At 31.9% G+C, this 12,500-nt stretch overlaps 1 protein-coding gene across 1 annotated transcript in view; it reads left to right on the plus strand.

Annotated features, from left to right (window-relative positions):
• LOC106870974 (centrosomal protein of 290 kDa-like) overlaps positions 1–12,500 on the plus strand; it is a 92,127-nt gene that overhangs the window by 19,219 nt on the left and 60,408 nt on the right. Inside the window, exons 10-18 of the mRNA XM_014917224.2 lie at positions 1,219–1,308; positions 2,217–2,339; positions 3,383–3,500; positions 5,324–5,421; positions 6,163–6,234; positions 6,946–7,016; positions 7,700–7,892; positions 8,820–8,893; positions 11,136–11,274. Coding sequence (XP_014772710.2) covers positions 1,219–1,308; positions 2,217–2,339; positions 3,383–3,500; positions 5,324–5,421; positions 6,163–6,234; positions 6,946–7,016; positions 7,700–7,892; positions 8,820–8,893; positions 11,136–11,274 — 978 coding nt within the window. The remainder of the gene's footprint in view (positions 1–1,218; positions 1,309–2,216; positions 2,340–3,382; positions 3,501–5,323; positions 5,422–6,162; positions 6,235–6,945; positions 7,017–7,699; positions 7,893–8,819; positions 8,894–11,135; positions 11,275–12,500) is intronic.

Below are 12,500 nucleotides of genomic sequence, written 5' to 3' on the forward strand. Positions count from 1 at the left end.
AAGGGACATTTTTCTTTTTTCTGTGTGTGTCGCTCTTTCTCTCAAGGTCACTATTCCTAATGATCCCAGATCAAAATTCGGGAATACAGAAAAATAGCATTCGGTGAACACATCAACATTTGTGCAATTAACAAACAACCCAGTTTCAGAATTTTTCCTCTCTATAAATTCAGGGACGAGGTCACCTATAATCAGCACATTAGCAAAGAGTCATATTTTATCTCAAAATATGAACCACTTTTGAATGCATCCACCACAAATGACACTACTACAAGGGCCTTAGAATAATACCTACACAAATATTAAAAACGATAGATCCAAAACTGTCACTACCCATGAATTTATTCAGAACAATTTCAATCACTACTATTACAACCACAACAGGTCACTTAATCATTTAAGAGGATTCCACCAACATCCTAGTACTGTCATACCACCCCCGTATTTTACTTATTCTTTCTCTTCTTTTCCTACTCCCTCTTCTTCTTCTTCTTCTTCTTCTTCACCACCTCCTTCCTCGGCTACTGCTGCTTAAACAATCAAAACCAAGAATTCATATCAAATATTCTTTTAGGACTGCTACTACCTACTACCAAGCCTTCACAAGAGTAAAAAAGAGAGAGAGACAGACAGACAGAAAAAAGGAAAAATTACTTTGTATTTGAAAATGATGGAAATATTTTAATAAAACATTTCATTTAATTTTTCCACAATTTAATTGTTTTTCATGCTTGAAAAAGTTGCAAAGACTGAAACTGGTACTAGAATGTTCTTCATGATAAAATTATTTTAGCATTTTCTACCTTGTCTTATTTTGCTTATACATATCAACTCATGTGTTTCTTTTCAACCTTCTACACACGCCCCCCCCACACACATGTACCCACCCATGCCAGCATGGAAGGCGGATGTTAAATGATGATGACATACATACATACATACATGCATGCATGCATGCATGCATGCATACATACATACATACATACATACATACATACATACATACATTAATTAATTAAAATAAGTACCAGTTGAGCTCTGGGGTCGATGTAATTGACTTACTCCATCTCCTGAAACTGCTGGCCTTGTGCCAAAATTTGAAACCAATATTGATATTTATCTGTCTTATGCGATATTAAATTAAAATATGCCTATGGAGAATGTTGCAATGTTTTTTATTTCTTTTTTTTTCACTTTGATATGTATTTATTTTTTCAGCTTACTGATTTGATGGAGAGATTGCAAGTCAGATCAGATTCTGATGATTCTGTCATGTTAGCAGTGAATGAAAAAGTGAACGAATGGAGGGTAAATAATTATTCATTGAATTTTACCAAACATTGTTCTTTATAATGACTGTTTTATAGACATGTTGAGAAATGAAATTCTCAGTCATTTTCTACTGCATATTTGCCATTATATTAAATATTATAACCAATGTTTTTTCTTCTACAAATGATTTAATATTTCTTTTTTTTTTACTCATCTGTAAAGTATGTTAGCTATGAATTCATAATAAGTTAATTATATACTTCAATTTTTACTTAATGATGAGTTTGATCTCAGTATTACTGCAACAAGTCAATTGGAACCCACCAATTTATTCTTTAGGTTTTTTTTTTTAATGTTTACGTCCATATTTCCATTTCTAGAATGATGTTTTCAAATTTAGACATTTTCATATTGCTTGGACAAAATATTTTTATAGTTGGATACTCCTCCACTTTCTACTAATTACTTAATCATTAAGATGTTAAAATGAAATCTGTTGTTAGTTAGATTGATTGGTAGAACAAACTGAAATTGTGTGCTCTTAGGCCACCTTGGCTATTACTAAGTTTAAATTGTGGACCATTTCAATACCCTAGAAGCTTAACTTCATAGCCTGAACCAACAAGGGAGTTCTCAGAAATAGAGATTGAATATTCCTTTCAAATCACACTCCACTGTATTAAAAAATAATATATTAGACATTGTGGTTTGGGTTCCTTGAACATAGGTAAAAGATAGGCTCATTCTAGTTGGGATGTCTTTCATTGTATGGTGCTGGATTGGAAGACATTATTAGAGCATCTGGGGAAATTCCTTGTAGTATTTGTTCTGGCTCTTTGCATTTTTAGTTCAAATGCTGCTGTTACATTCCTTAGGTGTAGACTTAAGCTGTTAGTAAAATAAGCTTCATAAATAATTATCTGGAGAATTTTGTTCTTTTACAGAAAATTCTTACAGAAAAAGACCAAGACATCATCAGTTGTCAAGAAGAAATCATGCATCTTCGTAAACAGCTGGAAGCAGTAAATTTAGATGCTGATCGTGCCTCATTAGTTGCTCTGACAAAGGTAATCCGTGTGCATTATATGCTGTTTGATTATGATTATGGTGTGTTCTGATGTATCAAGTTTGAATTTCTGTTAAAAGCAATGTGTTTTGAAAACAAAACCAACTGTAAACGTTTTTATATTTAATAATTTCTTAGCATTTGCATTAGTATGGCTTAATAAGTTAATATGAAGGCAGAAAATGAAGGTTCAATCTTAAATGTTTTGCTGTTCTTTCATTTAATGTTTTATTCTACAACCATGTGGTTTAGGGCTCACTGTGAAGTAGGGTGGGCTGATGACTTCTGCTACAATCTACTGATGACTATACCTTGTGGGTGGAATTGGTAGATAGAAACTGAATTAAGTCCATTGTATATGTGTATATGTAGGCATGCATGTGTGTGTGCATGTGAGAGGGAGAAAGTGTCTTCTTATTTTCTTCACATTGTTTGTATGCTGTGTAAACAATAGATGATGTTTTGATTTACATCTGCTGCAAAAACAGGTCTGGCAATTGAGCTGTTTGTTGTTTGGAAGACTTGGGGAAATAGCACCTTATTTGGAAAGAAGTGAGTGTTGGTGACAAGAACAGTATCTAGTTAGAGAAAAACCATGTCTAAGTGAATCTTATCTGATCCATGCTAGCGTTGAATAAGTAGATGTTAAAACTATAAAACTATGATGATGATTTATGAAATCATCCTGTCAATAATGAACTAACACCTGCTTTTCACAAATATTTTCCTTAAATTTATCCAATGTATATGTGTGTGTGTGTGTGTACGTATATAAAACATCAGAATGAAAGTATAACAATGGGATACTTACTGATTAGCAGGATACATGTGTCTATGTGATACTGAGCCTCTAACATGCTAATTCAACAAGCATGTAGCTTAGTTAATCAAACAACTGAATAGTCATCTTTATAACCAACAAGGATCCATTTTTCTTAGGTTTACTCTATGTATTTGTGTATGTGTGTGTGTGTGTGTGTGTGTGTGTGTGTGTGGTTTGTTTTTCAGTAAACTGTTGCATGAATTGTTCATTTATTACTTTAGGTGGTAGAAGAACGAGATCAACAGATTTATGATTTGACTGAAGAGATACAGAATCTAACAACTGAAATGAATGCAAATGCAGCCATTATGGAAGATTTGAAGAATGACCTGAGCAAAAGTAAGCTAACCTTAAAATAATTGACATTTAAATCCAATATATGCTATTGAGGCAGTAATAATTGATATATCATACTTAATTTATCATCATCATTGATAGGCCAACGACTAAATCTATGTATTATACTCGCACTGGATTAACCATTAAGCAAAATAAGCATGTACTTAAGGCATCAAGGGAAAGTGGGGCACCACAGAAATGGTAAATGGTTTACAGCACAAAAGAAATTACTTTAAACTTGCTAATATAATATTTGAAGTGGTTTATGTGATTGGAAATATAATTTTGAAGTGTTCTTTGTGTCATAGTGTGAGGATCTGATCATAGATTTTGCAATTAAAAAAAGTAGGAGAAATCGTTTCAAATATAAATTAAGTGGAACATTATTTTCCATCTTACTGTTAGTTTTGCTTTGTCTTGAAAAACTGAAATTTATTTTATAGTTTATTATTGTTTATATTTTGAATTACATATAGAAGGGAACACTAAAATCTTTTAAGTGCTTAGGGCCTCAATGGGTCTTAATCCAGCCCTGATCATGCTTAATGTATACACATTGTCGACAGGCCAATTACTGCAGCATTCATCCTTAGATAACATCTCTTATGGATGTGTTATATTAAAAACACAATATCAAAGGAAGATGAGAAAAATCAACCCAGCAATGTCCAGCAAGAACACCTGCTGTATCTAATCCCTTTTGAGCTTTTTCATTGACATCTAGACTGGCTATGAGTACATACTTTGTCTTTAATGACATTTGCTGATAATGTTAAGAAAAATCATCATCATCATCATCATCATTTAACGTCTGCTCTCCATGCTGGCATGGGTCAGACGGTTTGACTGGAACTGATGAGTTTGAGAGCTGCACAAGGTTCCAGTCCAATTTGGCATGATTTCTACAGCTGGATGTCCTTCCTAATGCCAATCACTCCAGGAGTGTGATGATGTGAAAAATAACCAAAATTCTTCTTTGATCACAAAACTAATTTTGAAAAGAGTACAGTTGTTTTTATTACTTAAAACGGTCCTCTTAGTATGATAATATGATACATTGATGGCTGACATTTAAATTTCTGTCATTCCTCTTCATCATTTTAGGTTTATTCTTTGATACTGGTATGGGTTGGATAGGTAATCACAGCATCACACTCTGTCTGGCAGTCCTTTGTTGTCTGGCACATGTCGCAAAAAGGAAAATCTAACCATCTTGTTGTGTGTATCATGTTTCTCTAAGACTGGATGCCTTTCTGATCACAAACCAATTTATAGCATGGAGTGGGTACATCTTATACCATTGGCATTAGAAAGAATGAGTTGCAGAAGTAAAAAGTTTTCTGTATTCTGTTTGAATGTCTTATCTGACAAGTTACTTGTGGATAAGTTGCTAGTCATTCTTTTATGGGTAACATTCTCAGATGAGATGCTGTGCTTGAGAAGACATGGCAGCTAAGTAAAATTGTGATTGTACTTGCATACAGGCATATCCCCTGCATCCCTCTCTAGTTGAGCATTCCTAATGTTGTGGGCTTGGGGGTGCTGGTGCCACATAAAAAGCACTTGTGCCAGTGCCATTTAAATGCATCCACTGGTGTTAGGAAAGGCGTCCAACCATAGAGACCATGCCAAATCAGACATGGAGCCCGGGCAGCTCTTCAGCTGGCCAACTCCATGTCAAACCATCCAACCCATGCCAGCATAGAAAATGGACATTAAATAATGATGATGATGATTTTATATTTTTTAATGAGCTACACAAATTGTCTGTATAATTTGTTTAATGTCTTCTGATAACTTGTTCAAATTATTTATCTTTGCAGAACCAAAAGACCATTTACATAAAAAATTGAAAGAACTTGAAATTCAGATGTTAAATAAAGATAAGCTTTTGAAAGATGCTGAAAAATTAGTCAAAGAGGTTTGTTAAATCAAATTATATATTTTTATGTGGGTTTATTTTAAGATACCAGTTTTTTTTTTTTTTTAATAAATATTCACTTATCATCTTAGTTCTTAGATTTAATGTTATACAGGCTACAGTTTATAACAAAATTACAACCATTTTCACATAGGTTTTATTACATCATTATCATAAATAGCTTAATTATTTTTCTTGAACTGTTCAGCCTTTGGATTCATGTACATTTAGTAACAGACTTTCTTTTAATGAAATACTTTAATGGAATACTATATTTTTAGAATAGAAAATGAAATATATTTGCTAGCTTGTGCATATTGTATTGAATAATTCACCCAGTCGGGTGTAACATAGCTCAAAATAGAATACAGAAAAAGGGAATGAATAGAAATTTCCGAAAGCAAAACTAAAATGATAGATCTTTAATTTCATCTTCTTTGATAATGCATTTTAAAATATATATGCTGGATGATTTTCTGAAAGAATTATAATTATATTTGGAATATTAAATTTGGAACATTCAAGAAGCTGATGACATGGATTATACCCTTTCCAAATATTAATAAGGTATTATAATATGATTGTACAATATTACAATCATGATATTATAATATGTACTAGTCTAGGTCATTGGGCAGTTGTTTATCTCAGATTATGTTTTTACACTGAAAGGAATACATTTTTCATTGAAGTAAGATTTAATAAAACCAATATTTCTAAAAAATGTGTACTCTTCTCTAGGCTGAAAATGATGCACTTGAGAAAGACAAACTGCTGGTCGATGCTTTAGAAAGAATGCGTCAATATGAATCTGTGAGTATTCAATTTCTGCAAATATATATATTTCAATAAATTGTCATATGCATGATGAACAGTGAGAATCAAAACAATGACTTGCATATTTATTCTTGATATGTTCCAGCAGATTTAAACGTGAATATGCTGATTGCTGTTGTGTTTATCACAGGAAAACAATTTTTCCTTTATGATAACTATGTGTTTATAACGGTGCTATGTCTTTTCGTCTGACATTACTTCGTCAAACGTCTTTTCATCCATGTCTTTTTGTCCAATAATTTTTTTGTCCAACGACAAATCCTATCAATAAAATTCTCAAAGATTATTTGATTTTGATGTTTACCTTGTTTTCTAAAGAGTTTATTGAAAATTGGACAGAAAGTCATTGGACAAAAGAATCATCAGACAAAAAGACGTTGGATAAAGGGACACCGGATGAAAAGTCGGGTCATGGTTTATAACATATTTGATTTGTTAGTACAAGGGGTTCTGGGACATGAAGTGTCTCGACATCTTTGTGTCTTATCAACCAGAATCACCCTTGGACGAATGAATCTAACAGGAGCTGATGTATATATATATTTTCCTTTTGCTTGCTAAATTAAGTAAATATATTCCTTATCTTATCTGTATTGTTTGGTACATACAGGAAAAGGTTGAGCTAAGAAATGATAACTTGTTATGTTTTTTATTTAAATGGCTGTGGGTTTATTTTTAACCTTCCAGGGAGAATATGGGCTTGCTGAAGCTGTGAACGAAATCAAAGAATTGAAAAACCGATTGATAACTCACCAAAGGTTGATAAATTTTGAAAATCAGTTTTAATAATTTAATAAAAAAATTGTTTCTTTCTAATGGGTCCATTTTTTTACTGCTTTTGTCTTCTAAATTTATCATCTTTAGAATACATTCTCCCTTCTTTTTTGCTTTAAGTTGAAATTATTCTAACTTGCATTACATCAAAGATATATCTGTGATATCCTCAAGAACATCTAGGATGTTCTCAAGGTTATTATCAAACTATTTAACCCACATATGGGCATGACTTTACAATATGATAGTTTTCCAAATTATTTAGTTATCATAAACGTTTTTATCATTTCAATATTTTACATTCATCACATTTGCTTTAGTCTCAAAGTAATTCTCTTTAGTAATGTTAATTTTGGGAGTACTTCTTTTTCCTTAATCTGCATTAGTTAATTTTCTCTACAATCTTTATTACTGACTTTTCTATTTAACACAAATAGCACTAATCTCATTCTTTTACTCCTGCTTTATGTACATGCCATGTTGATATGCATGCCATGTTTCTGGAACATAACTTCCTTTAGGGATCAATAAAAAAAAAAGAAAAAAAAAAGAAAGAAACAAGACAATTTTAACTTTGATATAATTTTTCCTTTATTTTGTTGAAAAATATTTTTTAAAAGTATTTCACAATGACATTTTTTTTTTGGATGGCCTCAATTTTTTTCAGAGACATTGAAGACTTTGTGAAGCTTATTAACAAAAGTGAGGCAACCATGAGTGAATTAACAGAAGAAAATGAAGTACTTCGATCAAAACTCGGCATGGACCCTAGAAAACCAATAGATATTAAAGATTTTCATTCTGATATTACCATCAAAAAAGAAGAACAACGTGCATTGAATATTGTCCTTCAGAAAGAGGTTAGTTGATGATTGATAGAATATTGCTATGTGATTTTAGATTAAGCTTTGATTAACTGGAAATGAATTGACATAATTAGTTCTCAGGTATGATATTAAATTGATAAACCACATAGCTTATGATATGAGAAAAGGTTGAGGTAATATTTGATGGTAACCAGTAAACTAACATTTTAGCTTTCTAGAAAGTCTCTGACACATTACATCTTCCATTTTTTCTTTACAAGAATGAATAGTATTGAGTTATTTTATCAATCAAGGAGATGTGACTGAGGACTGGCAAACCAGAAGGCTGCACCAGGCTTCAATCTGATCTGGCAGTTTCTACAGCTGGATGCCCTTCCTAACACCAACCACTCCGAGAGTGTCGTTTGTACTTTTACGTGCCACCAGCACGAGGGCCAGTCAGGCAGTACTGGCAATGGCCACACTCAAAATGGTGTTTTTTTTACATGCCACCTGCACAGGAGCCAGTCCAGCGGCACTGGCAACGACTTAGCTCAAATGTTTTTTCATTTGCCACCGGCGCAAGTGCCAGTAAGGCGACGTTGGTAATGATCACATACAAATGGTGCTATTTACATGTGACTGGCACGGAAGCCAGGCAGCTGCTCTGGCAATGATCATGCTCAGATGGTGAGGTGTGAAAAGTCTATTTGTTGAGTTATAACGATACAAATATGTAAGCATTGTTAAATGGCTTATAATATAGCAGTAAATATATAATGAAGCATAAACAGAAGAGACATGGGTTCAATTCCCACTATTCTCTTACTTTTTATTTACTTTCACATTTGATGTTTGTATCTGTATAAAATACTTTGATTAAGTAATTAAACAAATGAACATACACATCTACACTTATATATTCATGCTTATGGTAAAAGGATACATGGACACTCAACTACTCAGTAAAATATTTTTCAGATTGAACGTCTTGAAGAAGAAAGGATTTTATTAAAGCAAAACTTACGGAAACTTGCTCAGCAAACAGGACAAAGGTAGTGAAAGTTCCATAATTTATTTGACTTTTTGGGGTAAACTGTGTTCATGAGTGAGTCTTAAATAGTAATGAAAATTGATTAACTAACTGAATTTATAAGGTATCAAAGACTAGATAATTCTTACTTTACCACCAACACTATCCTGTTCCTGGTGAAGACACTTGATTTTCAGTAGCGCAATCCACTTAGAGATACATTATTGCAAACCACAGGTACAAAGAAGGGTTTGAGAGCTGGCTGTATTGACAGTGATTCTTCCACTTCTTTGCGATAGGATATCCTGTTACATTGGCATATTGTTGAAGTTTACTTTGACATTGTTTGTAACAGAGGAATAGGGCTATTTGAGGAGAAAGGGTTATAATTCAGAATTTTACCTTTAATGATTGTAGATTTGATATTATTGAGAGAATAAATGACTTGTCTAAATTGTCAGTGTTTTAGTGTTTTAATCCACACTATGTCAATTATTTGAAGGACAAGCTATTATTTCCAAAATAGTTCATGATCACAATCCTTTATCAGAAATTCTGAAATCTGGAAGCATATAAAAATTCAGAAGTATTTTGAATGAAAGAAGTGTCAAGGATGGAAAATTCCAAAAAGTGCTCAGAGGGTTCCTTGGGTATGTATAGATGTTACAAGTAATGCATTGAATCATTAACTGTTGCGGGTGACCTCAACCACTTTGAGTTGGGCTTGTCCAGTCCAGTTAAGTTGGTGCCTATTTATTGTCAGCAGCTGTCATAGCAATACCTTTGTGCATACTTTGAAAATATCAAAAACAAGATTTCCCCATGGGTAATAGTGAAAAGATAAGAAGGAAGCATTTATGTTTATTGATATCACAGAAACTGAATTTGTTGGCAAAACTCTACAGTGGTGTTCAGGTGGAGCATCTGACTGAGGAGTTTGACTCTGGAACAATCACTATATGTGACTTTAAGAAACAAAAGGTCAAACTTTTGAAGTTCTATGCTGAAAGTGGGGGATTGAAGTTAATGAAAAATAGAAAACCTTTACATTTATCAGAAAATTAAAATATTGATTATGTGTTGCTAGAGTGAAGATATGCCTCTTAATAGACTAATAATCATGAAACAAGTAAAAATCTCATAAAAATGAACTGAATATTGAAAGTAACTGTGAATATTCTTATGGCTGTTTATAAAACATCAAAAAAAGGTGTACCATTAAATATTTAAAAAATTGTGTCAATAAGTTATTTGTTGATCAATAAGCAGCTGAGAAATTCATTCTTTAGTTTGTATTGATCATTGTTGATGAATATTTATTAGCAGAACAGGTGTATAATTCTGATGAAAATCTTTGCTCTGGTATTATTGGCTAATTAAAACATTTGCTACAGCTGGCATAAACCTTTGACCTGCCACTATGTTCAGTGATGATAATGGACAAATTCATGAATTTGACTGATTCTTTCTGTCAAGTGAGAAAATGATATCAGGCCTCCTTACATACACAAAATATATGTTGTCAGAATCCATCAGTAAATTTTATATACTCTACATTGTACAAAATTTATATAAAATAATGTTTGCTGCATATGTATAAGAGGTTTTTATGAAATGTAAATGGAGAATGGGTTTAGGCTTGTAAATATGGTATATATATATATATATATATATATATATATACACATCATTTACTATTGTTTCAAAACTTTAAAATATCTGAAATTCAAAGCACTTCTGTTCTCAAGAATTTCAGATAAAGGATTTGATTTAAAGCAAAGATTTTTATTTTTTATTTCTTAGGTAATCAAAGTTGATGGAATCCTTTTGATACCTACTTGCTTGAAGCCACCACTGGTTCTAGATACAAACTACCTGTTTTAAAATGATCTACACTAAATCCTTCAGAAAAATTTCATGTTAACTTTTGTTCCAAACATCAGGTTAATATGGACAAATTTATTTTATTAAATTTTCCATTATCTTTGAAATAAATTGAAAGAAAGGTGGTGTATTTCAACAGAATTATGGTAACAAATGGGTTAATATTGCTTTGTGATGGCAGTTTAATTTGAAATTATGTTGTTAATTAAGAAAGAAGTTTAAGCATTACAAAGTAATTAGTCTATAAGGTTTTACCTCAGCATTTAGAATAAGATTAGATTACATTGCTCAGTCTTTAAAAGAAATGTATTTAAATATATTTATATCGTGAATTATTTGAAATAATTTCATTCATAGCTTTACTACATATTCTATTATAGAGCTGTGGCTTTGGGTCTTACTGCTGATGATATGATATCCATTCAGAATTATACTGAAGGGTTGAAAATGAAGAATTTATCTAATGTTAACGCAGAGATTCCCAAAAGATTAACAGAGGTTGAAGATTTGAAAATGAAGGTAAAAACCTTGAAAAATAAAATTATGTCTAATTGTTAATTTGACTTTGCAGTCTTTTTATTTACTATTTGAAATTAAAATTTTCTTTGTAAGAACCAACTTAAAATTTTTCTTTTTAAAGAATGCTTCTTATTCCAAAATAACTAGCCAAAATGTGCTCATCATACTACTATATAAAATTACTAATACTATTTTACAATATTCTGAATATTATGAGCAAGTCTTTATCTTTTTACTGCTAATAATTAAAAGCAAAGTCTTGCTGTTGCTTTTGCCCATGGACATTTCTAATATTCAGTTTTCTATTGCATTAAAGAATAAATCACTAATTTCTTTGCTGCAGAGTCAATTGACAGTTTACTCTAAATGTTCTTTTATAAATGCAACAAACTTTATGTGTTGTCAACATTAATCTAATGTTTCATGATGAGTTTTTCTTTTTTATCCAAGCTTCCAACTCACTTCCATATTGACATTTGAAGAGTATTACTTCACTTCAAGAATATTTGGAAGTGGTGATTGCACATCTCTCACTTTCTTTATTATTGGATAATTTTCTGGGCAGATCAAAGTTTACATGACTTTTCTGTCTTAATAAACAAACCGGAAAATTGCTTTTTAAAATTTGTAGTTTTACATAAATTGATTAATATGCAAATTAAACCCACTGCTCAAGGGGAAAGGATCCAAATGTCAAAGAATATAAAAGCAAAGAACAATTAAGAAATGAAATAAAGCCAAGTGAATTGATACGAGTTGTATAATGACTGCACTATGTCAGCTTAGGAAGAACATCAAAATGAGTGAATGAATGATGACAAGGATGATGCTGATGAGGATTACTATGATGACAACGATGAGGGTGATGATGACAAAAGATGCTGAGGAGGATGATGACAATGAGTAATACAATAAAGATAATGATGACAATGACGGCGACAGTGATATAGTTGAAGATAACAAAGCTGTTACTATGCTCTAGAATTTTTAAAGGGTTAAGGTTGAGTTGGGAAAGAGTTAGTGACATAGTTATGTAACAAATTTCATTGAGGATTGTTATATAGGTGTCAGCTCAAATGCTCGAGAAGTATAAACCTGTTGTATCAAGAAATCCCAATAATTTAACATGTCAAGCAGAAATGGTTTAAAACAAATGTCTTTGGTATTTATTGTAGTTGTACCAATGCCAATTATAATAATAATAAGAAGAATCAATATTTTGTCCA

This window comes from Octopus bimaculoides, chromosome 2 (assembly GCF_001194135.2).
Source record: "Octopus bimaculoides isolate UCB-OBI-ISO-001 chromosome 2, ASM119413v2, whole genome shotgun sequence".
NCBI classification, from domain to species: Eukaryota; Metazoa; Mollusca; class Cephalopoda; order Octopoda; family Octopodidae; genus Octopus; species Octopus bimaculoides.